This window comes from Squalius cephalus (genome assembly GCF_949319135.1).
Source record: "Squalius cephalus genome assembly, chromosome: 15".
NCBI classification, from domain to species: Eukaryota; Metazoa; Chordata; class Actinopteri; order Cypriniformes; family Leuciscidae; genus Squalius; species Squalius cephalus.
Window position 1 is genome coordinate 13,917,011 of NC_137136.1, and position 27,867 is coordinate 13,944,877.

A 27,867-nucleotide genomic window follows, 5' to 3' on the forward strand; every position below is an offset into this window, starting at 1 on the left:
CTTTAACTTCTGTATTTCAGCCTCGTCTTGGAGACCATGGTGACTTTCTGTCAGAGACAGAGTATGAACTCTGCGTTTCTATTGACTGGCCACTAGAGGGCGTTGCACAGTCCATCTGCATCGCCATGCTAGTAGGAGGAGGGTATGGTGGATCCTTGAACGCCTGCAAACGTTTCCTGATCTTGGGATTCGGCAACTGTGAGTCACTGTTTCCCTAGCTGAGTCTTTGCCTAAACATTTAATCTTTTTGGTTACACTAGTCCATAGCAACGGCTTTTGTGGGGTGTATATGAATAGAACGAACGATTTGTATGTTCATTCTCAATGCATGACTCAACAGTTTTAATAACATGTAATTTTACTTAAATAGCCTATATCCTACTTGATTGCAGGGAATTCTCTTCTTTAGTCCTGAATTAGCCGTTTAGACTGCAGTAGAAAATGATTTTTGTGTTATATACGTCTCTCCCAATTATGAATTAAAGGTTACAGGTTTTACTAATCACAATGTCCTTGATGACTTTAATCTGAAAATTATATGAATGAATGCTATATCATTTTAAGAAGGTATTAGCAGTGTAATTTGCCCCAAGTAAGTGTGTCTGAGTTCCTTGTGTCATGTCTTGGAATTTGCTGCATGTGTCCCAAATTCTCCACCCCTTGGTTTCCTGAGTCATGTTCTTACAGAAGTGTAAACCCCATCTAATCTGCCCCTGCAAAATTCAACATAATCCGACAAAATCTGCAGGTTTTCCCTCAAAATCATTGCAGAAAATGCGTCAAACTCTAAAGATTTCACCTGGGCCTACTCAAAACATCTCTCATCAGTTCCCCCAGATTTTTGAGATGACACTCCGGGTGGAGAGACATTTACCCTGGGGAATCTCATTGTTATATTGGAATGTGGTGGTTGTGTGTGACAATGCAATGAAGATGGCAGAGTAAGAGAGTCTAGGAGAAAAGAAAGTACAGAACAGACAGGCTCATCCTGCAGAATTACATCACTGTCTGTGTTCTAGCTGTCAAGCATCTCTAGACTGTAGGTACTGGAATTTACAGGGATTTTTCCACTGATCCCCCTATGCGCTTATTATGCCAGGCGTGTCTGCTGTTTTCCCCTAGCTTTTTTCCTCATGGCGCTGTTTCCAGAAGCATTTCTGTGCACATAGTGATTCAAATAAATATGGCTTTTAATTATTTTATATATATATATATATATATATATATATATATATATATATATATATATATATATATTAGCTTTTACTTTTTGTAATTTTAATACTCAAATTAAACTTTGACCCCCGGTTTCACAGACAAGCCTTAACCCTAGTCATGGACTAAAATGCATGTTTGAGCATGTTTGCATGTATCTTAAAATATGTCAGCGCCATTGTTTTGTCTCAAAATGCACACCAGTAATGTTTTTTTTTTTCTAAGGCACATTTATAAAAGTAACTTTTAATCTTGATTAAACTAAGACCTAATCCTGGCTGAATTTAAGCCCCATCTGTGAAACCAGGCCTGAAACATGTAAGTTTTTTATTTTTATTTTTTTTATTTAACTTAAAAAATATATATTTAGTTAGTTGCAAGGCAATATTTCAACAAGTTTTTAAGTTCAAGTTTTTCATCTAATATTTATAGTTCAGATTTATTTTAATTATAAAAAAAATAAGATTTTGTTTTTGTTTTTGTTTTAATTTTATTGTACAATAACAACACTGATGTGCAGTTTTGATCCTGAACTCTAATATGCACCACAGGGAGTTGATGGGAGGTGACTAGTTAGAAGTTTTAAGTGAATTGAAGCACAACCTTCTTTTCCAAAAAGGATTCGTCTCATCCACTCTCTCTCTCTCCTTTTACTAAGACACCTGATTGGATAATTTATTTTTCGTATGTCCACCCCTTCGAAATAAATACCAGGCAGTTCCCAGTTTTTAATACAGGGCTGTTTTCTGTGACCTTCCTCTTTAAAGCTTCATGCAGCAACAAATGGATGTATTCTGGATTTCTAGGAAGAAAGAATGAGGGATATTTTTCTCAGGCTCATGCGTTTGGATGAGTAGCTCTTTGGAGAGCTCTTCGGACTAGCACTCATTATGTGGAAATATATATATATATTTTTTATATTTTTTTTATTTTAAGTAATAATTTCTATATTTATTTTAAATTAATTTCTCCTTTTTATTAGACATTTTTAAACATTGTTTTATTCTATTCTGTTTTTTTATTTAGTTTTAATTTATTTTGCTGTGGATAAGTCATTATCAAGAAAGGGATTTAATTGACTGATGTTCAAACTGCTTACCTCTCAAGTTACAGATCGTATAATAAAATAAGCCGAGACAATTCTGTAACCACGTGAGAAACAGTAAAAGCTCTATTCCCTTGTGTGTTCTCACTGAGTCAGACTTCACAAGCTCCGCCCTCACTTGCTCTCCTCCTCCTCCTCTCTCGTCCCTAAGAGGCGTGAGTTTCTCCCAGAGTCAGAACAGACACTCTCTGCAGAGTTTCAACGGGACACAGCAACGTAGGAGCCTTCGCTAACCCAAACTCTCTCTCTGCTTTACCAGGTCAGTGATTCAGGCATTTTGACTTGCAGTTCTGCTGATTGTGAATGGACCCAAATGCTGTATACGTTTTGTATATCATTTGTGTTTTTTCATAGCTTTTTTAATAGCATTGTACAGTAAAAGACCTGTTACTGCTGTTAGTGTGTTGAGGGGGAGTGTCACATGTGCTGTCTAAGCACATTGTAATGTTTGGAATTACTACCTCCGTCCAAAACAAACATGTGCTCAGAGCTCCTGTGAATGGGACTTTGATATGCACTTCTGTGCAAGTCGTCTTTAAAGTGTGTCAAAGAGTGTGTCTGGATAGTTTGCCCAAGATAAGTTACAGTGAATGCAGTCTTAACCCGTCTGAGGTTTAGATCTAAACCAGATTAGTCTGAAGTTGAGATTTGAACTAAATGTTTATTCTGGGAAGTTTGTGCTGAACATATTTGGATGTGATCAGAGGTTGGGCGTGGCGGAAACTGTAAGACACAAAGTGAGGGAGAAGGATGGTGGGTAGGGAGGGAGGGAACATGAGAGGGATGGAGTTAATAATTTTTTTTTTACTTTTTTTTTATATCTATAAATAAATTGCGCTATCAGTTTCAGACTGTCATACTGTGACTATAAGAGATGACTGAACGTATCACCTCTGAATTATGTCTCTCCTCATTCTATTCTATTCTATTCTATATTCTATATTCTATTCTATTCTATTCTACTTCCTGTACAGTTTCAGGCTAACAGCAGTAGTTTCAATCAGCAATGGAGACTCCAAGTCAGAAACGAAGCAGCCGTGGAGGGGTGACCAATGTCCTGTCCCCCACCCGCATCTCTCGGCTACAGGAGAAAGATGAACTGTGCAACCTGAACGACCGTCTGGCAATCTACATTGATAAGGTGCGCTCTCTGGAGACGGAGAACGCAGGTCTGCGTATGCGCATCACCGAGTCTGAGACGGAGATCAGTCGGGAGCTGGGTGGCATGAAAGCGGCGTACGAGGCCGAGCTGGCGGATGCCAGGAAGACTCTGGACTCGGTGGCCAAAGAACGAGCCAGACTGCAACTGGAGCTCAGCAAGGTGCGTGAGGACTACAAGGAGCTGAAGGCCAGGTATGTGTGCAGATTATGGTTCATATGTCATGCATGTCGTACCAAATCCATGTGAGTTCATCTGCCTTTAAGTTTAAAAGCACCCTTCTTTTTTGAGTGAGCAAGTCCTTTAATCCTGGAAACCAGTGCTATTCCAGCGAGTAACTCTTGAGTTTGATGTTATAGCAGTAGCAATTACTATGACTCATTCCATCCAGAAACTTGCAGTAATTCCACCAGGTTTAGTTTCTGAACAGTGCGGCTTACAGTCCATAAAACTGTCTGTGACACCAAAGAGCTGCAGACACTGGCTAATGCAGTCGGTTGGGCATGCCCTCATGGGCCATGTATTCCTCTCTGAAATCTTTCATACATCCAGGAGATAAGTTTAACCCTGAAGAGCAGAACGGGCCGACCCCTGGGCTCTCAGCCTAGTCCTCAACTAAATTTAGCTGAACCATGACGGCAATTTTCTCCACTGAATGTCTGCTTATTGCTCCTGTCACTAAGGCTGTGTTTGATGTGTTTTTAAACTGAATTAAATTGAAACTGAATTAAATTATAATAATGGAATTGAACAGAAAACAAATCAACAGTATAATGCTGTAGAGTACACAAGACTTTTATGCTCATTAAAGCTGTTTATTTAATCAAAACTGCAAAAAAAGAGGAAAGAAATAAGCTGAAATATTGTTACTATTTAAAATAGCTGTTTTCTATTTTAATATATTTTAAAATGTAATTTATTTATGTTATGGCAAAGCTGAATTTTGAGTATTCAGTCGTCTTCAGTGTCACATGATCCTTTAGAAATCATTCCAATATGCTGATTTGGTGCTCAAGAAATATTTATTATTATTATTAATGTTGAAAACAGTTGTGTTGCCTAATATTTTTGTGAGAACCATGATGCATTTTTTTTGGGGATTCTTTAGTCAAGTCAAGTCAAGTCAAGTCAAGTCAAGTCAAGTCACCTTTATTTATATAGCGCTTTTCACAATACAGAGTGTATCAAAGCAGCTTCACAGTGATAACATGAACATAATACAACAAAGTTTGTTTCCAGAAGAAAATTGCGTCATCGTCCACCTTAAGTAAGGGAGATCAATAAAATTGTTGAATATTAAATGTCCCCAACTAAGCAAGCTAAAAGCCAAGGCAACAGTATGAACAGAAAGATTAAAAGAACAGCATTTTTTGTAACATTATAAATGTCTTTGCTGTCACTTTTTTTTTTTAATAAATGTAATATATCTTTGCTTAACAAAAGTATTCATTTCCTTAAAAAAAAAATTACTAGAATGGCGGTGGACACAACCACACACCGCCTCAAAGTATGCTGCAGCTCAGGTATGTGAGGTGTAAATGTGGGTGTGTTGTGCTGTTGGATTAGCCACCACTCCCTTACAACAAGTTTAGTGTGATGGTTTCTGGTTGATTAGTGATTTCACATTTTTATCATTCCTGTGTGTCTTCCGTGGAATTGCTTTAAATTTTTACATTAATTAAAGAAGATAGATAACATCTTTGCAATGTATATGTTTAACCGATAAGTATGTAAAAGATACACTGCCGTTCAAAAGTTTGGGATCAGTAATCAGCATGTAAGAATGATTTCTGAAGGATCATTCATGTGACACTGAAGACTGGAGTAATGGTGCTTAAAATTCAGCTTTACCATCACAGGAATAAATTAGGTTTTAAAATATATTCAAATAGAAAACAGTTATTTTAAAATGTAATAATATTTCACAATATTACTGTTTTTACTGTGTTTTGGATTTAAAAAAAATGCAGCCTTGGTGCGCATAAGAGACTTTTTTTAAAAACATAAAACAAATCTTAATGATCCCAAACTTTTGAACGGCTATATATATATATATATATATATATTATATATAGAATAATGAGCCATAATATATAGAATAATGGTCATAATTAGGGATGCATGATAAGACAATAATTATTTTAATGTTATGGGTGATAACCGATAAATGGCTATTTTGTTTAAATAAAAAAAAAATAAGACGACGAAAATTCATAAAATCAATCATTTTAATGCTACAAGTGAATTTAGGCATCATAACATTATAATGTACATTATGAAAATGATAAAATTGTGATTATTATTATTACATTTTGATTAAAATTGATATTTTTATTAGGGCTGTCAAACGATTAATCGCGATTAATCGCATCCAAAATAAAAGTTTGTGTTTACATAATATATGTGTGTATGGAGTATAATTATTTTCTATATATAAATACACACACATGCATATATATTTAAGAAAAATGTGTTATTTATATATAAAATATTTATATATAATATAAATTATATATAATATAAATATATATACACAGTATATACATGCAAATATTTCTTAAATATATACATGCATGTGTGTGTATTTATATATAGAAAATAATTATACACCGTACACACACATATATTATGTAAAAACAAACTTTTATTTTGGATGCGATTAATCGCGATTAATCGTTTGACAGCCCTAATTTTTATATTTGCTAAACATTACATTTAAAGTGTTATTCAATTTTTAGTGTTTTTCAAGATTTACTTGAGTGTTAGATGACGGCAAAAGTAATCTAAATGTAAAAGCAGGACAAATGAGCATGAACAATTAAACACAGTATTAGTCGATAGTAGTAAATAAATAAAAAATCTTGAATATTGGATGATAACCAATATGGTATCTATATATTGTGCATCTCTACATACAATTATAGTTTTCAACGTGAAATCTATAAATCTATATTAAATGTAAGATGTTGTAAGTTTTTGTGAGTTTTATTCATTTCAAACTTAGTTCGGCAATAACTAATCGCATTATGTAAGAGAGGAGATAATCTGAATAAAACTAAGAGGTAACTGCCCATCATAAAATCATCATGCATCCTTGCATTTGTCCTTTGTACTTGATCTGTCTGATAGCACTGTACTTTAAATATATCCAAACTACACAGAGAAACTATTTCACACCATTCAATACCACTGATTAAAGTTTATGATCCTTATAATTTATTTAGAAGCAATGTAGTATTTGTCATCCAGTCACAGTGATTGTTATTATAATCTATTGTTTATCTTGCTGTCTCTATGGTAGTAGACTTATTCAATGCCCTGGTTTAGGCAAGAGGTGTGTTCAGACCCATCAAGGGTGTGGTTCAAAGACAAATAGACATCAGTGCCAAATATTTGCCTTCAGTGATGATGTGAAACAAGTTTAAAAGTTAGGGAAAGGCGTTGTGAGTCATATTCATTCATTTCATAAGGCTTGTGGTTATACTCATGGGGGAAGTCGGCAGAAAGAGATGATCTTATTTCAGAGAGTCCCAGGGTTCAGTAGCCCTCCTGAGTTCCTGTAAGCGTCCATCAATGGGTGAATGCAGATGAATGCGTACACTCAGTGGAGCTGAGCTGTTTGGAAGTGTTTGGTTTCCACAGCAACCATGCGGCCTTGCCAGGGTGTGTGAGAGGTGCTGACTGGACTGAGTGGTGACTCATGAGCTTTAAGTAACTGTGGGGGAAGCACTGTTTACTCTCACTTTAACCCCTCACCTCAGAAAGAAAGCCATGCTGGAACAGTAGCCTTATTTTATGCCAGTGAGTTTGATAGAGATTTGCATTACACTTATGTGCTTAGCAGATGTTTTCCTAGAACTTAGACTTAGAAATCTCCATTAAGGTTCCAGTTAGAAAACGAATGGGGTTATGTACTGTAGCTCTATTGCCACAGGAGAAGTTCCATGAATAACTTTTTATTTTATAGTTCTTAATACACTGGTGCTTTAAAAAAAACATAAACTAATATAGTTATGTGATGAACCTAAAACGTAACACTCTCAAACGAACCTTTTAGCGTAACTCTAAAATGCTATACAACTAAAACTGGTTCTTGATGAGAAGAGAGTTCTTTACTTTATTTCTTTACTATATATATACTATATATACTATATATATACAGTGCTATGCATAAGGGAATACACCCATGCTAAAGTTGACTAAAAAGAGGAATAAAAAATCATATTTTGGAAATTGAACGTAATGCCTTAATTTAAAAAATGAGGAATTTAACATAGGGGTGTACTAACTTATGCACCATGTATTTTAAGGAAGAACATTTATTTATTTACGATACATTATTCATTCACAAAGAAAATTGGTGTCCTTAAAGGTTGGATTTTTCCTATTTTTTTAAATTAAGGCATTACGTTCAATTTCCAAAATATGATTTTTTATTCCTCTTTTTAGTCAACTTTAGCATGGGTGTATTCACTTATGCATTGCACTGTATATTTATATATTAGGGTTGTCAAACGATTAAACGCGATTAATCGCATCCAAAATAAAAGTTTGTGTTTACATAATATATGTGTGTGTATGGAGTATAATTATTTTCTATATATAAATACACACACATGCATATATATTTAAGAAAAATGTGTTATTTATATATAAAATATTTATATATAATATAAATTATATATAATATAAATATATATACACAGTATATACATGCAAATATTTCTTAAATATATACATGCATGTGTGTGTATTTATATATAGAAAATAATTATACACCGTACACACACATATATTATGTAAAAACTAGAGGTGGGCATAGATTAATTTTTTTAATCTAGATTAATCTAGATTAATTTTGAAATTAATCTAGATTAATCTAGATTAAAATGGCTCATTTGAATTCTGCCGAAGGCATTCAGAGTATGTGTGCTACCCAAATAATGACTATAAAAGTAAGTCTTTGAGAACGGGTTTCTCAAGCCAGGTGGCGCATTAGACCAGGGGCTCATCTCCTGTTTCCAAAATGCATCACAAACTGCTTGAGAAAGCTGTTCTACTCATAGACTGTAAAAGGTTACTACTGTACTGTTACCGTCCGTAGGCAACATTAGGTAGGCCTATGTTATTATCAACTACGATAGGCTATCAATTAGGGATGGGCGATATGGCCTAAAATCCATATTGTGATATACATTGCAGCCTCTTGCGATAACGATATTATAATAAAACCATTTCAGAACAGGTTACACAGACCCTGCTAAACAACTGCTGTTTTTTTTTTGTTTTTTTTTTTTGAAAGGGTGTATGTAGTTTTGAGAACATATATTGTGCAAAACTGTAAGTATACAACATAATTTTGCAGATAAATCAAATGTAAGTACACTAGCTGCAGAGACTTAAGTAGGTCTAATGTTTATTATGGCTTGGAGCTTATGAAACCCCAAATTTAAAATTAGAATATTGTCTAACTGATGTCTTTTCAGTTAAAAAGAAACACAACAACGATTCTTAAAATCGGGCGCTTTTAATAAAAAGAGATTATGTGCTACACCACTCACTAAGATATATTGGGAATAATACGCGCGCGCTGGTATTCAGTGATATGTTTCGTTTTGAATTTGAGGTGGTAGAACGGATTAGTCGTGTGTTAACTTACCGAACTGTTACACCACACAGTCTACGTCGGACGGCTTAAATACAAACCAAGTCCAAATAATGGATGTTGCACGGATCTTTTACACCAGCTTTCACTTTCAGCCGTGTTTACTTAAGATGACGACGAATATGATGCGTTGCAGCCGGGTGTTCCTCGCGGCCGCGGGTAGATTGCGTCATCATAGCTTGTGTAGCTTGAGCCAGCTCCCAACGCTCCCAACCCAACTTGGAGAATAGATTAACGGCGATATTTTTTTTATCGCGCGATAAGAGTCTCGCGTTAACGCAGCGCGTTAACGCCGATAACGGCCCACCACTAGTAAAAACAAACTTTTATTTTGGATGCGATTAATCGCGATTAATCGTTTGACAGCCCTATATATATATATATATTATTTTGTATATATAAATACACACACATGCATGTATATATTTAAGAGAAATTTGTTGTTTATATATCAAATGTTTATGTTTATATATAATATAAATTTTATATATAAATATAAATACAGTATATTTATATATAGAAAATAATTATACACCATATACACACACACATATTATGTAAACACAAACTTTATTTTGGATGCGATTAATCGTTGCACAGCCCATATATATATATATATATATATATATACATACATACATATACATACATATAAATATAATAACATATATACACATATATTATATAAACAAAAACTTTTGTTAGATGTGATTAATCGCAATTAGGCTAATCAATTTAACAGCACTAATGTATATATGTATATCCTCCCAGAGTTGTTTAAAAGGGCTTGTTTTAAAGTAATCACTCATGTACTTTGACATACAATATTGTTTTATGACATTATTGTTTAGAAAAATTAATGGTCAGTCAAGTTCTTGAATGGGGAGTCATGCCGGGTCATGCAGCAGGTACAGCTGTGTGTGTGCACATGCTGTGAGAGTACATGTGTTTGTGGCTGCTGTTGCGGCTGCAGCATTTGGCTTCTGTGGGCATTATCAGACAGAAGACTGTATTCTGTGTCTGTGTCGCTGTTTGAACTCTTTTGACAGCTGCAGTGTAGGAGTGAATGACTGAAATGTGGAAAGACTACAGCTGGAAACAGTGCAGATGATATACATCTTTCAATTCATACTAAAAGAGAAGCATGTCATCACTTTAATTTAAAATGCTGTAAATCCCCTCAGTGTTTGTTTAGGCAATACAATGAAACGGTCCAGAGTAGGAACTCTGAGATGAGTCAGTATTTGTCTAAATGATTCAAAATACTGACTCTAATCCACTTTTTAGTGACACATCTTCCGACTCTGCATGCATTTTCAGGTGTGTCCTGAGCCCCCATTCATACAATGATTTTTCAGGCTTGAGTTGGGACAGTAATCTGGACAATTATCATCTTAGTCATTCCATTATTGCAGATTCTGGGGAAAAGGAAGTGCATTCTTAAAAAGATCAGAGCATTGATCTTGAGAGTCTTTATCAGTTTTATCACTGTAAAACATTAACTAGTCTTCAACTCATGTGCTCTTTCTCTGAGATATATTCTCTCCTTTTCACTTATACTTCCATAGTGTTAAGTCTTCCATTTATATATGGGTGTTTCTTAAGTTGTGGGCATTTCTGGCCATGTGGTCTCTTAAAACACACTGTTCACTCTCTCACTACTAGTTTATTTAAAGAGGACCTATTACACAAAATTCACTTTTACATGGTGTTTGAATATAAATGTGTGTCAGCAGTGTGTGTACACAACCACCCTATAATGGTGAAAATCCACCCTCTCTCTCTCTTTTTTTAAATCACCATAAATCATAAGCAATGTTTCAGAACAAGCCGTTTGTACCTTTTGTGATGTCACATGCTTAAGCCCCGCCCACAACTGCTGACCGCTCTATTAGCATAGACCCCGCCCTGAGTGAGCTGTACACAGTTCGCCATGTTTTTCTCCTCTCCCTAAACCAACAAATGTCATTCATCTCAAATAATGAATTGTGTTAACAGAACTATTGTGATGTGCATGAAATTTTAAACATAAAAAAAACAAAAAACAGAACAGCTAATTTAATTGCTAGTGTGTTATGTATCCTAGATTTAAAAAAAATAGTAAAAAGTTTGGTCACACTTTAGATTAGGCTCCAATTCTCACTATTAACTAACTATTAACTATGACTTTTGCCTCAATAAGCTCTGAATTACTTCTTATTAATAGTTGGTAGTTGTTAAGTTAGGTATTGGATAGGATTAAGGGATGTAGAATATGGTCATGCAGAATAAGGCATTAATATGAGCTTTATAAGTACTAATAAATAGCCAATATCCTAGTAATATGCATGCTAATGAGAAACTAGTTCACAGTGAGAATTGGACCCTAAGCTAAAGTGTTACCAAAAGTTGTAACTCAATATAACAATATTTGAAAATATTAATAAAAACATTTTAATATGTTTAAAAAAAAAAATCAACCACTAGGATATTAAAGTGCCGTAGTTAAAGAAACATCAATCAGATTAAATCACTGTCATTTTAGACTATTATCTTTGACCCCAGGCCCTCATACACCTTCTGTAAATGCTCTTTTTTAGTAAATCATATTATTGTTAAGCAGTGAAGTATTCATTAACAGTTTTATCAGTTCAGTGCTCACTGGTTTAGTGGTCTGCATTATTTTAAGTTATGGCTCAAGGGCAAACAAAAGGACATTTGGCAGCTTTCAAACATGAAAAAAATCTTCAGTGAGACATTTCCTGCCACTCCCTCCCTCTGTACATTCCCAATCATGTCGGTACGTCTGACGTACGTTACATGTGTAGCCTAACCGAGAGGTTTTCCATTGACTGGCTTACCCAGTGCATATATTATCATTATGGTTACGAATATCCAACAAAGACACTCCACCATGCTAACAGCTTTCAAACATGGTTGTTTGTGCTGTGGGGTTTTACGAACATTCTCCCTTAGAAAGCATAATTATAACTCATGATCATTTAAATTATTTAATGCACTAACTAAAAAGTACTACACACACAGTACACATGTACTATCACGCAAATACCATGGTTCATGAATGTGGTAATTAAAACCTTATTTAAGGTTACTTTACTAGTGTTGTCTGTCAAGTTTATGCAAAGTATTTTCAGTTACTAATGTGAAATTTCCCCCTCATCCTTTGGCTTTTCCATTATCAGAGTAAAACACATGGCAATAAACAGTTATCACATGCTTCTAATAAGTTTCCTGCACAAGTCACTCATCATGTTTAAAATTAACAATCACCCTGTGGTTTTGTAATTCTGAGTTTAATAGTGTCTATCTACCATTAAAATTACACCTAATAAGTGTATTTTTGAGTGTTATTCTTCAGGCGACAGTTGACTGTGAAGAAAAAGCTTGATCTTACAGACATTAGTGTTTTGTTAAGTTCAGGGCTGTCCTTTCTAAAAAGGAATACAATGGGATTTTCCTATATTTGGCTATTCTTCTCCTTCCTTCATTTTAACTTTCTAAGATCTCTATAGTATATCATCTTCAGCGGGCACCTGTGTGTTCAAATGGCACCGGACAGATCGAATAGCTGTATGTTCAGCACACCAAACGCATCTGAATAGAGCCATCTCTCCTTTCCCATTGAGTATCTCTTTCATTCTGAGAGGAGCAGGCTCATTTTCTCTCTTTCCCTCTCTCTTCTTTTCTTTTTTGTGATGTGATCACTGCCGTAGGACAGTTCTGTTTCCCCTGCTATCCTGACATCACCTCTCATTACTGCCTCATGTTACAGTAAATAGGGGAATGCAGTGAGGATATTTTAACATCATATTTGTTTCATTTTCATCTAGGGACATCAATTTTTGTTTCTCTGGCATGCATAAAAGCCTTCAAACATTCACTATTTGTGAACGTTATACTGGTAAAAAACAAAAAAACAACAACATTTGAACATTTTTAGTATAATGCTGCTAGCATGGGTCCACAAATAGATTAGGGATATTCTATTAAATTGGTCCAGTCCAGCAATCTTATGTTGTAAATAATAAGGCACAATAAATGTAATAGTCAAAGTAATTTCTCTAAAAAGAAAAATGTGCAGTTTTTCTCTTAAGAAGCTATTTCTAATGCATTAAATAATGCAGAATTTCTTTGCAAGGACCAAAAATAAATGAAAAAAGCTGGTAGAAGATGGTTGTGGGTTTGATTCCCAGGGAACACACATACTTATCAAATACACGATAAGTTACTTTGAAAAAAGTGCTTGCCAAATGTGTTAAATGTCAGTTGGGATCCTGAAGCATGTTTGCTTGCATTGCACACAGCTTTGTTGATTATGCTGGAAGCGATCTAGTTTTGTGACTTGCCTCTTGCTTCCAGTCACATGTGGCTTTCCATTGTCGTGACAATTAGCACAGCTTGTTTTCCTCCAGCTGTGTGTTTGTTTATAATTACATTCATTTATGAGAAATTATTCTCAATCCGGATCCGGATCTCTGGATTTTTTTTTTCTTTCTTTAATCTAGACATATTCACATTTTGGAAAATATCTTTTATCTTATTTGATGTCATGACAATAAATAACAAAATTGTGTGAGGAACGATTCAAGATGTTTTCAAATTATTTCAGCTATTGCTTTCTCAGGCATTGAGTAGTATGTGTGTCCGGTCTTGTTACTGCATATTTAAATACTTTTAAAGAGGTGATTTGAATGGGGGGATGTTGAAGCTTCTACATTGATCTGAGTAGAAGTTGTGATGATGGTCATGAAAAAAGGTTTTTAACCTAAAGAGCTGCTCCATGCTATACTGGAGTGTGTGTACGTATGTGTTTGAAGAGCTTTGAGTCATAAATTATAAATCATTTTAAAATAATGGGCATATAATGTTTTTTACATACTCGCCTAGATACGCATACATATTTGGGTAGACACACACCCAATTTTGATGGCATTTTCAGCTCTGTATTACAGTCCTTTTGTTCTTAAAATGTTCTTAAATGTAAAATCCGCTCACACGCTACTCTTCATCCCAAACTCTCATGCAGTGGTGCTTCATTTGGTTGTGGTTGGATCTGGAAAGGCTTTGGACTGACTGACTCATTCGGTTAGTTATGTAATCCCCATCCACAGACTCTAAACTAAAGATCAAACATGTTTTTCATTTGCAAGTGATTTGTTGAGAATTCAGAGTGAGCTTGTGTGCCGAGATTCTTCCATTGAAACGCAACACAGTGTAGCTCTGTTCAGACACCAAACCGTTACTGAAAAGACAAATTTACTTTTTACATGTCAGCTTAATAAAAGCTATTTTATTTATGTTTTTAGCTGTCAAATACCACTTACACTTGGATTACACCTTTAAGTAATGTTTATGGCATATGACATATGTTTTTTTACACTAAAATGCCCAGTAGTTTTTTCTGCGTAAAACTGTTCAAAAATTAAATGTGGTTATGAAAGAGTTGGAATTGTCACGTGGCACTGTCATGTGACTCATAGCTTAAGGTGATGTTTGCCTTTTGCCAAATCATTAATAATGGGGAACACTGGCAGAGTAGTACAACACACACACACACACACACACACACACATACACACACACACACACACACACACACACACACACACACACACACACACACACACACACACACACACACACACACACACACACACACACACACACACACACACACACACACACACACACACACACACACACACACACACACACACACACAAAATACACAACATCTCCATCCCATTCTTAACCAAAGGCAGCTGCAAACAGGCAAACGTTATATTAGGAGTACCGGAGATGACATTGGAATCTCGTTATGTTTATTCCATGGAAAAATCAGTGGAAAACTGTTTAGATTGTAATGCTGGAGACCCTCCGATGCAGATCATGTTAGAATGGGCTTGTATAAAGAGGGAGGAGAGAGGGTTACTGTAATTGGTGTTCTGGTGGTGTGTATGAGCCACGGGCGTAAGGGAGAGAGTGAGTCATCATCGGTTCCTAAATGCAGAGCTGCCACGCTGGCAGAGCCTCAGCCTATCCTCCCTTTTGCGAAGTATGAAACAAAACGCAAATTTATGCATATTGCACATTAATAGGATTTGTATGTGATCCTAACTCCAATATAAGAGTGTACACACATTTGTCCATGCAAAAATGAATTCATGCCATGCAATTCAGGCCTCCATGATTGTCCCTTCCCGGAATTCCTGAAGAATCCCTACAAATAGGCTGTTTCTATTTGAATTTACATTAAAGATTGTGATCATTTGTGCCAGACTATACAGAGGGATCAGATAAATCATGGAACAGTATTTTACTCTGGGGGAATTGCTTTTAGCATCTGTCATGTGCTAATGAATCAGAGCAGGGATAATGTTCTCTTTGTGTTGAGTCCTCAGCTTCAGTCAGTTACAGGAGCTCTTCTGATTGTAGGACCACACCCTTCACAACCACCATCAGGATCATACATTTTCATAATAATCATTTTCCTGAGACTATATAACATTACCATGTCTGTTGACTTTGAATAAAAACGCCTTCACTGCAAGATGTAATTTTCTCAATCAATGTTTTTGCCTGTTTTAGTTTAATTATTTTCTTTAATTCAAGATATATGCTTTAAAAAATGTAATTATATGAACTGTTTTTTAATATGATTTATGCTTAAAACATAAAAAAGGTACATTTATGATACATTTATCTTGCTTTAAAAACATTTCTGTAAAATATTTTTTACAGAAAATCTAGACAAAATACTGATTGGAAAACGATTGTTTGCAATGTCAGTGTTGTGAGTTGTACAAACAAATGCTGAAAATGTGGACGTGCTTATTTATCTAGATTCAACCTTTTATTGTAATATTAATGAAATGAGCATACATTTAGATTTTTAAAGACATATTAGATAAGCACATATACCCTAGACAAGACATTATCATTCTTTAAAACGAACAAGCCTCTGGGTATCTGCATCAACCTGCTCACCCTTTGGTGTTTTAGATATAATTTGAATTTAAAATTGCTCAACCATCTGGAACAGAAAGTCCTTTAACAGATCTGTTACTTGTATAAAATAACAGGTAGTGTTAGAGGAAAACTTACACTTAGACTCTTCAAGAAAAAAAAAACATTTGTAAAGATTAATGCCTATACTAGGTCATGCTTAGTCAAGTCTTTCCCAGCTGGTGTAAGTTTGTGTGTAAAGATTTATGTCTTTAAGATTTTAATGTTATTCTCAAATTTCAAACCTTTACAATGGGCCAATTCTGGTTCTGGAATGGTCTATTTGGAGGTCTATTTTTAGTCTATGTTTATGTTAAGAGCATATTTTAAAACCCTATCACCATCTTTTTCCTTCTGACCATACGTTTTTCCTTCTGTGTGTTTTATTCTGTCTCCATGGAGACTTCGTGGTAGACCTGCAGCCGACGAGAGTGAGTCAGAATCGTCTCAACAATTAAAAAGGAAACGTTTATTCATAGTACAGTGGGAAAATGGGGAACCCCTGTTTTTTTCTGTTTTAAGATTGACTCACGTGTGCGCTTCACCCATTAAATGGAAAGTTGACGTCAAAAGCAGTGAATCGGTGTATTGTGGAGCTGAATGGAGGATAAGGAGGCAGAGCTTGGGCTTTAGTGATGAGTTGAATGGCAGCAATTTGTTTTTACTCTGTATTTCAACCTAGTAAACTTTATTGTTCATTCAGCTTATCTGCTTTTCAACATGCTGAAATAAAGTTGTTGTTGTCAAGTTAGGAAGAAAATTACTTTTAATATTTAGACGTTAAACAGATTCCCCAACAAATTCCTTGATGTTATACTTGCACAGATAAACTTTGTCCAGTTATAAAACCATAAAATGGTAATAAAACGCCTGACTGAAGATAACTACTATGTATTTGCATACCTAAACATTGCTGGTATTCTGTGCAAAAATATTGAACCTAGCTAATATAGATTGTAGTAAATGTAGTAAAAAAAAAGATTTGATTTGACAAGACCTCCGGCCTTTTATCACATTGATGAAGTGTTGTGTTAGACTGCGGTTTTACTATGTACTTTTTATGGTTTTACAAGTGCTTTGATGAACGCCTATGGTCATTTTTCCTCTCAAAACCTCCAGCTGTTGCAGGTGAAGGCTGTCTATTATATGGTGCTTTTTGTGAGATGTGTTAAGCTGTAGTTTTTGAAGTAAATATAGGTTTAAAGAGACACTTCAATGACCAAAATTCAGAGAATGTCCTTGTAGACTTTCAGTCAGTGATTTACTTTTAGTCAGGTGATTTAGTCAGGGCATTTACTTTGCCCTGAGAGTGTTTGTGTTGTGTGCGTGCAAGTCCACAGCTAAGTTGTGTGGTTTTGGACTCATAAGTACGCTATAAGGAATTTCTATCAGTTTGATTCATTCTTATTCTGTGGAAAATTTGTATCTGCGTTTGATTGTAAGCTTTCAAATTGAGGGTTTTGGCTCCAGTGTTTTTTCATGGTCAACATTTTCTCAAAGATGGCCACATGTGCCATATTTCCACACCACTTTGCCATGGTAACACTACAGCAAACATTTAGAGGGCTTTTTTGTGGGTTTCTTTTTCGTCACAAAAGAGGACAAAGATAGCTGTGATAGAGGAGCTGGTACATTCCTCTCCTCCCCTCTCTCTCTCTCCCTCAACTGGCTCTTATTGTGCCTGAAATGTTTCCACTGTTTCCAAGATGCCAAGCCAAACCCTTTTCCCTCTTGTCTCACACACACAAAGTACAACCCGGCACACAAAATACACACTTTTTAATGAAAACTTACTGGAATTGATGCTTTTATTGAAGTGGTCTGTTCTCCAGTTTTCCAACTGCCATAGTTTTATAGTATTTTTCTCAACATATGAGCACTTTATTTTGCAGTTGTTTTTCTTTAGATGCCATCACGCAAAACTGAATTCATTCAGATTTGACCATTTGCAGTGTAACCTTTGATCAGGTTGGTCCAGTCAACAAGGACAATGTGCCCTGGCACAGAGATGACATTAACTTGTGTTCTTCTATTGTCTGCTTTTAAAAGCGTCTGGTTGGTTGGGCTTCCTGTGGACAGTTCCTGGAGATGTTAGGAACAAAAACAGAAAACAAATACAATGGCAGCAAAAAATTACATAAAATATAAAAGATAATAGAATAAATAACAAACATTATTCTTTAAAATATTACACCACAGGAGGCTCTTAAACATTGTTTCCTCCAAATGTGGCCTGCTCCGCTGTGAATGTGAACAAAACAGGACACTTATCGTGCTGACAGGAACGGGCTGGTTTTAATTGGCAAATATCCTAAACGATAGAGGTTATGTTTCTGGATGTGCCCACCCACTGCTTACACACCTTTAATGTAACCCACAGAGTCAGACATTCACCGTCACCCCTCTGGACTCCAGTACATTCTCTCCTCTCTCTGTGCCTATTAAACATTTTAATGAGCCGTTTTAGGCTAATTTTTTTTCCACATAAACACCATATCCTGCTGAGGAACAATGATTGTTTTTATTTCTGTAGAGTGAACAGCTAAAATACATAGTTGTGAGCTTTTTTTCAGTTTCAGTGACACAATTCCTCAAAAATAGTGATGAATGTGGCCTCAAAAGCCTCTCTGACAAACATCTCGCATAAATCTTCCCTTCCATATATTTTTGCATAAAATATCAGTGGTGTAACTAGAATTTCAGTAACTGGTTTTTCAAAAATATTTTGCATTGAACTATTATTTTACAAGTACGTTGCTTTCACATACTTGTACACATTTTCTTTAGCCTAATAATCATGTTCACTATTGAATAATCATTAAGTAGTAATGCAGATTAGGCCTCAAGAGGCTTTTATCTCAGTTAGGGCAGTTGACTCAAATACATTTAAAGTTTTTTCATGTTCCCCCAGGCTCATGAACCATTTATTGAAAATGTGTGGCTGTAAAGTAGAGAATGTGACCTAACAAAACCTCTGTTGTTGTGAATGGGAAGTTGTTTGAATAACGTCTCTCAGGAAGGAGGTGCGATGGAATGCCCCATAGAGTTGAAGAGAACAGAATACAAACTCTAGAAGTTAGTAGCTTTAGTAGGTTGAGTTTTAGTCTTGTTGTAGTTGTAGTCTGAGTGTGCAAAATGGAGTTTTGAAGAAGTTGTGTGTTTGGGAAAGGTGCTTTAGGGACTGAAGTGTGGTAGAGTTTTAATTGTTTCAAGCCCTGTTTGGTCATCAATCACATGACTAAATTTGGAGCAGCTATTTTACAGGCCTTGTGAAATCTGATCTGGGAATGCGCAGAGAAGAACTCTAAACTTAAACACTTGTTTTGAGAGAGACCATTTTCTGGCCTTATTATCCAAACCTAAACCTCACTTTGCCTTAATTCAGTTCATACCATAATAAAATGACCAGTCATCTTTTATTTATTGAAGTGTTTACCATTCTGATTCTATTAAGGTTTTTTGTGGTTCCTTTCTGAAACTTCGAAATGAACAACCCTGCAATCGTGCACATATGGTTTAAATTCACTGTTGGAGTCCCAACTCCTGCTCTGATTCAGAGAGGGTTTTTAAGGTTATTGTTTACAGATTTTAAAGGGTCCTTGCTTTAGGTACAAAATCCCAGGCAAAAGTTGAAGGCTGATGTTCATTTGCCTTGAACTGATTATTCCAGCCTGGCTACTTTGCAAACATATTCAGTCAAGTTTATGGATATAAATCAGATTCACATTTTACAGTGTTAGATCCTGTCTGACAGCCGTCAAGATCCGATCCTTTCCTGAGGCGCTTTACTCAGGCCATGGTGCCACGCTAGTGAAGTTACTTCCAATTTTCTGAAATAAGAGACTTTCCACTCAACCCGCAACATGCATGAATGCATATAATAATCCAACTATACTGAATCTAATTGAGGTAATTGTATTCCTCTGTGTGTCTATATGAAAAAATGCTTTAATGTTGTCTTTGTATTTTTATGACTGTAGGAACAGTAAGAAAGAGGCAGATCTGGAATCGGCTCTGGCCAGGCTGAAGGATCTGGAAGCTCTGCTTAACTCCAAGGATGCGTCTCTCTCCACAGCACTGGGGGAGAAGAGATCACTGGAGGTTGAAGTCAGAGACCTGAAAGCCCAGCTGGCCAAGGTGATGACTACATCAAAGCTTTATATCTAAGGGTTTGGGTGGTGTGGTGCTGTGCTGTGGTCAAAGATCTGGGTTATTCACCGAAAGGTTGCGAGTTTAAACCACAAAGATCAATTCATTATTAGGCGATTAATATTAGGGATTATCTATTTAATACATACACTAAAATATGTTTTTAAAGTATCTAAAGGAATACTTGCTTGCTTAAAGGAATATTATTTAAAGTTCTATTTCACATATGTACAGTATTTATATTTAGAGGGAAAAATCACATTAAAATAGGCATATTCATTTAATCAATCATTATTTTTAATCATTTTTCGGTAAATAAAATATAATTATTAAATATAATATTTATGGGCTTAAATTAAAAAAAATATAGTTTAAAATAAATAAATATACATTAGTATTTCTTAGAACAAGGCAAGTTACATGAGAAGCAAATTGTATTGTGTAATATATTAAGAATTGTTCTCTGAGAATATATCTTGATTTAAGTGTATATACCTTATTATCAATTCTTTTTGATTTTGTTTTAAGCATAAACATCTCTAAATCATGGTAGATTTGTGCTTTAAAAAGGAGAAAATACTTTGTCAAAATTAAATTAATATATATTTTCTCAAAACAATTTTTGTTTTGTCTGAAGTAAATTCATTTTGTTTAGATCAAGGGACCGGGGCCAATAGGGGGCCTCGACAAACTTCTTTGGGGCCCCCAGTAAGTCTTAAAATTTAGCTAAATTAACATAATTTAAAAAAAATTATAATAAAAAGATGTACATAATTAAACTGACTCTATATTTTTGAATTCTATTTTATTTATGGTTTTATTACAATAGAAGTGTATATATAAGCTTAGATTAGGAGGGTCTTCGAATATTTTCTTAGACAAAAGGAGTCAAAAGACCTACTGCATTAGATGTTGGTTAAATGTTTCGATATTTTTATATGACAAGTCAAACATGGTAACAGGGTTTCAGTTAGTATTTTACATAGTGCATTGCTTTTTATATAGAAGTTAGTAAAGTGAATATGTGTATTGCAGTTGGAGGGCAGTCATAGCGATGCTAAGAAGCAGCTACAGGATGAAATGCTACGACGTGTGGATGCTGAGAACCGAATCCAGACCCTGAAAGAGGAGCTGGAATTCCAGAAGAACATCTACTCTGAGGTCTCACGAACAAATCTACTTACGCTGAGCTCTCCTATGAAAAGAATTACACTGTCTCATGCACATTTTTACTCACAACGTCTTAGAATTCACTGCTAACATATCTACTAGTTCTAAAACTATCAAAGACCTTCAGGACTTTCTGTACTCTAACCTGATGTCTTTCTACAGGAGCTTCGCGAGTCTAAGCGCAGGTATGAGTCGCGTGTGGTGGAAATCGACAGTGGCCGGCAGCAAGATTTTGAGAGTAAACTGTCTGAAGCTTTGACTGAACTTCGTCGACAACACGAAGAGCAGCTTCGCATCTACAAGGAGGACATTGAAAAGACCTACAACTCCAAGGTAACAGAAAAATCAAAGAGAGATCTGCCAAATGACTTTAGTATGAGGATATGTATCTGCCCAGGGGCACCTTGTTAAACCATTGAACTGGGCCGCCCTGCATACATATTTGCTGACTGATCCGTTGCCAGTTGTATTTGTTGAGATATATTTATGTATAAAGACATACAGCATATCTGTCAGTTAAATGTCATCCTGTGCTATATATGTGTAGCTAGAGAACGCTCGTCACTCGGCTGATAGGAACAGTAGTTTGGTGGGAGCCGCCCATGAGGAACTGCAGCAGACACGTTTGAGGATTGAGGGTTTGTCCACTCAGCTCTCTCAACTGCAGAAACAGGTACACACACACACACACACACACACACACACACACACATTTTAAAGTCGGCATGAAACGGAAGTTGCAATAGTCTTTTCTTCCCTATTGACGTATGCTATTGAAGTGATCTCACGTGAGTAACAGGTTGTCCCGCCCGCATGCCGATGATGCCAGTAAACGCCATCATCAGAGAAGAGATGTTGTTGCTGGAGGGAGGGGAAGCTAGTTTAATTAAAGATTACGAGCATACATGAATTGTGCATGGATAAATTATTTATAATAAATACTGCAATATTCCATAAAAAATAAGAATTGTCAATTTTGATTTCATGGTGTCTTTATTATTTATTTAAATAAATTTATTTATTTTATTATCTATTTATTTAAGTGCTGGCAATTCCTCACACCTGTACATATGAACAGTAACGCTCTAACAATAGAACTACCTGCAAATAATTTTTTTAATGGAGAATAACTCCACCCTCTGAAATTATGTTGCTTACACACAGTAACTTGACATTCATCCACCTAGCATGTAGTCCCACTGCAAATAAAGGACAACTTAACAGATCAAATAAAAACCTAAAAAACCTCAAATGTGTACATTCTAAATTTACATTATTTAAATTGCCCGGTTCATTAGTTGGCTGCTCGTGATGCGAAGATCCGTGAGTTGGAGGAGTCTCTATCCAGAGAGAGGGACATCATGCGGCGGCGTCTGGAGGAGAAGGATAAAGAGATGGCTGAAATGAGGCAGCGCATGCAGCAACAGTTGGACGAGTACCAGGAGCTGCTGGACATTAAGCTCGCACTCGACATGGAGATCAGCGCCTACCGGAAGCTTCTGGAGGGCGAGGAGGAGAGGTGAGAGATGGGATATTGCTTACTGCACACATGCAGAAAGCCTTTTCTTCTTTTCTTACAGGCGCTACTAGTAAATAATAGAGCTGTAGATCTTAAGTAAAATAAAAAATACATTTCATGATATTATTATTAATTAATAAAATGAAGTACTGAATAAGTATTGAAAAGTTGATTAAATAATTTTTCAATAGAAATAGATTTTTCTGATTTTTTTTGTGTAATGTTTTTTATATTACATTTAGATAAATAAAACCATTTTAATATTTTTATCTTACTTTAAGAAATTATCAATATTAATAAAATAGTATACTGATTATAATTGATTGCATATAACCATATTTGCTGAGTAAATATTGTAAATGAGTTAATTCTGTAATTTATTTAATATTTATTTTATCATTTTTTTAATAGATTACTTTTTGTAATCTAAGCTGGATTGATTTTTCAGATGTCTTGTTAATGTTTTTAATAGTTAGATATAATACAATATGTTTATTTAAAAATATTAATAGAACCATTTTTAGTCTATTTTAATTAGGGCTGTCAAACGATTAATCGCATCCAAAATAAAAGTTTGTGTTTACATAATATATGTGTGTATGGTGTATAATTATTTTCTATATATAAATACACACACATGCATATATATTTAAGAAAAATTTGTTATTTATATATAAAATATTTATATATAATTTAAATTATATATAATATAAATATATATACACAGTATATACATGCAAATATTTCTTAAATATATACATGCATGTGTGTGTATTTATATATAGAAAATAATTATACACCATACACACACATATATTATGTAAAAACAAACTTTTATTTTGGATGCGATTAATCGCGATTAATCGTTTGACAGCCCTAATTTTAATATATTTCTTTGATCTAACTTTGATAAAAAAATTATATTAATAAATACTATTTTTAGTTTTCATATTTTTTACATTTAAGACTAAAAGCATTAATAATATTCTGATTAATTAATCAAAGTAATTGCATGTATCAATATTTGTAGAGTAAAGCCCTCAAATGAAATAATAGGACTTGTTGTGAATGACCGCCTGGAATAACTCTCAACCCATCCCGCTCTCTCTGTTAAAGGCTGCGTCTCTCCCCGAGTCCCCCTCCTGTCCGTGGGGTGACTGTGACCCGCTCTTCTGGTTCTGGCTCTCACGCACGTGTGGTCCAAAGCAGCACCAGTCGCACTTCTTCCGGCAGCGCTAAAAAACGTCGCTTGAATGATAATGACAGCGATGCCTCCAGCGTGGTTGGTGGAACTGTCACTCGCACACGCGTCTCCCAGCAGGCCTCTGCTAGTGGCCGCGTGACCGTGGACGAAGTTGACATGGAGGGCAAATTCGTACGGCTCAGTAACAAGTCCGACCAGGTGAGAAGGAATTTTGGCGCTCAATAAAAGGAATTAAGTATGATTTGCTTTTTATTAAATGAATCTTCTTCCTCCTCCCAGGATCAAACTCTGGGTCACTGGCAGGTAAAGAGGCAGATTGGTTCCGGCACTCCCATCATCTACAAGTTCCCACCAAAATTTAACCTGAAGGCGGGACAGACCGTCACAGTACGTATCGATTTTCAACGTAATAAGTCACCTTTAGCTCGCATTTAAATTCCTGACTCACTTCAGTATCTCTCTGTTGTCAGATTTGGGCCTCAGGAGCTGGAGGAACCCACAACCCTCCTTCTGACCTGGTGTGGAAGACCCAGAACTCCTGGGGCAGTGGAGATCTGTTCCAGACTACCCTCGTCAGCGCCAGTGGGGAGGTGGGATCATCTTAAACAAACCGACCAGCTTTTTGTATTTGATTCGAGGTCGCTAAGTGACTAATTTCTCTTTTTTCTCGTTTTCCCAGGAAATGGCCATGAGGAAGGTCACACGCACTCTATTCCAGGATGAGGAAGATGAAGATATGGTACATAGTCACTAGCACATCTCAGTTGATTTAGTAATCTCATTATCTTTTTTGCATAATTTTAGTTTTGCCAGGTTTAAATGAAAATATGAGTACTTAGGACAATCTAAGTGCGCAACAGAGACCATTTGTCTCAATTGACACTTATGCATATTGGACAAAGTTGAGCTACAGTCATATAATCAAAGTCTGCAAGTCAGACTAAAGTTCACAAAGTCAGACTAAAGCTTTAACATGACTTTTTGCCTTAGCCTGACTGAAATCAAACTTTTAAAAGTGCATGTAAACGCATCTTTCTCACAACATGTGGTGTATATTGTTCACACTTTTGGTAATGGGTTGTTTGGGTGTAGCCTTCCTGCAGTGAATCATAGCACTAAAATGAACTGAGAGAGCAGCCATACTTCATCTATAATAAGATCCAGTCTTAGTGTCCTCTGATAATCTCCACTCACTGTCTCCACCTGCAGGCCGCCCATAGCACATGCGGGGATAGTGAGTACAACCTCCGCAGCCGTACGGTGCTCTGTGGCTCGTGCGGGCAGCCGTCGGATAGAAACAACACCTGTGTGTCGGCCAGCTCTGGAGTGTCCAGTGCGTCCCGCTCGTTCAGCAGTGGAGGGGGGCTGCCCGAAGCTTTTGTGTCACCCTCACACTTCATCGTGAGCAATGACAAACCCAGACAGGTTTGTGTTTTTTCTTCTTCAGTTGCAACAGTATTTTATTTTTATTTTTTTTAAATGTTTTTGTTAATGCTTTTAGTCTTACAATCATCAGATTATCATTTAATGTTTTGTGATGAATTTCGTTATTAATATACTGTTGTAATTCATTTAACATTAATGTAAAACAAAGGCATAAGAAATTGTTTACACTACAGCAGTCTTATTATATTTACATTCATTTCCTTCCTCCCTCTCTCTCTCTCTCTCTCTCTCTCTCTCTCTCTCTCAGGCTGGACCCAAACTTGACAACTGCTCCATTATGTAGAAGAGCTGAGCTGTAGCCACCTGTCCTTGAACACAAACCATGAGGAATTCATCCCGCAACTAGTTTGTTTTTGGATTACATGTCTTATTACATTATATATTTTGTACTTCAGTCTTTCTTGTTTTGTATTGCATAATCTGCAGGATAGATTTTTGGCTTTTGAATGGCATAAGGCTTTATATGCTGGCAGCTTGTAGGCTGTAGTTTGCGACTATTATTATGTACAGTGTGTTTACTCTAATGTATTTGCATGGTGGCCCGCCAGCAGCTTCAGATTCAGAATAATCGTACTGTACTCAGGGAGAGAGGCGAACAGAGCACTTCACACTCACACCATGAGCTCTCCACGAGAATGCTGTCAGAACGCAACACGCACAGTCAAGAAACCCTCTCGATCATGTGGCAAAACTCTCATGTAGAGTACTGGGCTATAGTTGTACTGCAGGCTGGTTCTTTAGCTCACATTCAAGGACGAGTAAACATACAGTGAGCGTGAGGTAATGTAAGATCAGGAAGTGAGATTTCATTTTTGCATTGTCCCAAAAGTTATTTGTCAGTAGGTGTTATGGTATTTTTCATGCTACCTCTCGCAGTCAGATGGTCAAAATTATGTGCACCTACAAAAGGGAAAAGACAGTCAGAAATTCTATGCAGTTTTGTTACAGTGAGACTCCAGGATATCAAATAGAGATGCTCTGAATGTAAAACTGCTTTGCACAATTAATAAGTACTTTGTGTCTTTTGGCAGTGCACTTACAAGCTCGGACTAGACTGCAGTATGTTGTGTCTTGTGTAATAAGTGTTTATGGGATGTTTCTGAAAGACTTGAAGCAACTGTAAAACTAATCCAAAGAAAATCACCTTAGCAGTTTGCATTTGCCAAGACGTTGTCAACATTTTAAACAAAAGCTGATTAATTGCTTTAGATGGAAAACTTTTGAAGTTTACTTTGCCGAGAACGACATATCTGATGTATCATGTTACCAGAGAATCATGTTGTGTTTAAAGTACTGAGCATTTGAAGAGATGTATTTTTGTTTTCAGCCTTAGAGGCAGAATGTTTAAAATATGCAAAATGACCACTGTCATTCCAAGCTTTAATGTCGTTTTTTTTACGGTGGTACTTGAAATGTTTGAGTTTTATCATGTACACCAAAACATTTGTATTTCTCTATGGAACTGAGTGTTGATTTGCTCTTGCCACTGCTCTCTTACAGTAGATGATCCAGTTCTTCACCTGGACAGCTGGAAGGCTCCAGTAATCTGAGCAGTCTTTTCCTTCACTGCACAGATGTCCAGTCCGTTTAGGGCAATCTGAAAACAAAAGACCTGAAACAAAAATTGGTTTCAGAAAGCTGGAATAGCTTTCATCATAGGAAATTAGAAACATAACCGAGCCAACGTACAGCTCTCCAGAAAGAGGACTGGATATTGCTGATATTAAACTTTAATTTTATTGCTTAGCAAAGCTTTGGGTTTCTAAAAGAGCATTTTGGGATAAAATATCTATTTTTTCTATATATATATTCATATACTTACAAATTGTGGTTTTCTATTGCTTAAACAGCCATTAGCATTATTGTAACAAGCCATATCTTTTGATTTTTTGAAACTGATAATGGATCGAGGGATTTCAATGGACAGTGTTTCCTTATGAAAAGAAAAACACTTATTGATAATCCAGTTCTAGAGTTTTCTTTTAGTATACATTTGTATCATCAGACAAAAAGATTATTAAAAAAATCTTTATTTTCTTTATTTTGAATTTTTGTTTTTTAGTTAGATGGCTAATTTCATGAAGGTTTTGTAAAAAAAAAAAAAAAAAAAAGTTTAAACATACTGCAGGGCAATGCAGGGAATGTTGTGTTAATTTTTGTTGGTCTTTATAAATATCATTTACTGTTTTGTGAGGAATTTCCCAATGATAGCCTTGTTATAAATGGTGCC

At 35.7% G+C, this 27,867-nt stretch overlaps 1 protein-coding gene across 1 annotated transcript; it reads left to right on the forward strand.

Annotated features, from left to right (window-relative positions):
• The first annotated feature begins 117 nt into the window (after positions 1 to 117).
• Positions 118 to 27,828, forward strand: lmna (lamin A). Its single transcript, XM_079894544.1, has 14 exons — positions 118 to 198; positions 2,472 to 2,579; positions 3,295 to 3,673; positions 20,130 to 20,286; positions 21,334 to 21,459; positions 21,631 to 21,801; positions 22,016 to 22,141; positions 22,767 to 22,987; positions 24,104 to 24,389; positions 24,471 to 24,578; positions 24,662 to 24,781; positions 24,871 to 24,930; positions 25,401 to 25,616; positions 25,885 to 27,828. Exons 3-14 carry the CDS (start codon positions 3,327 to 3,329, stop codon positions 25,918 to 25,920), a joined length of 1,974 nt encoding a protein of 657 aa, XP_079750670.1. The 5' UTR covers positions 118 to 198; positions 2,472 to 2,579; positions 3,295 to 3,326; the 3' UTR covers positions 25,921 to 27,828.
• Positions 27,829 to 27,867: the final 39 nt, after the last annotated feature.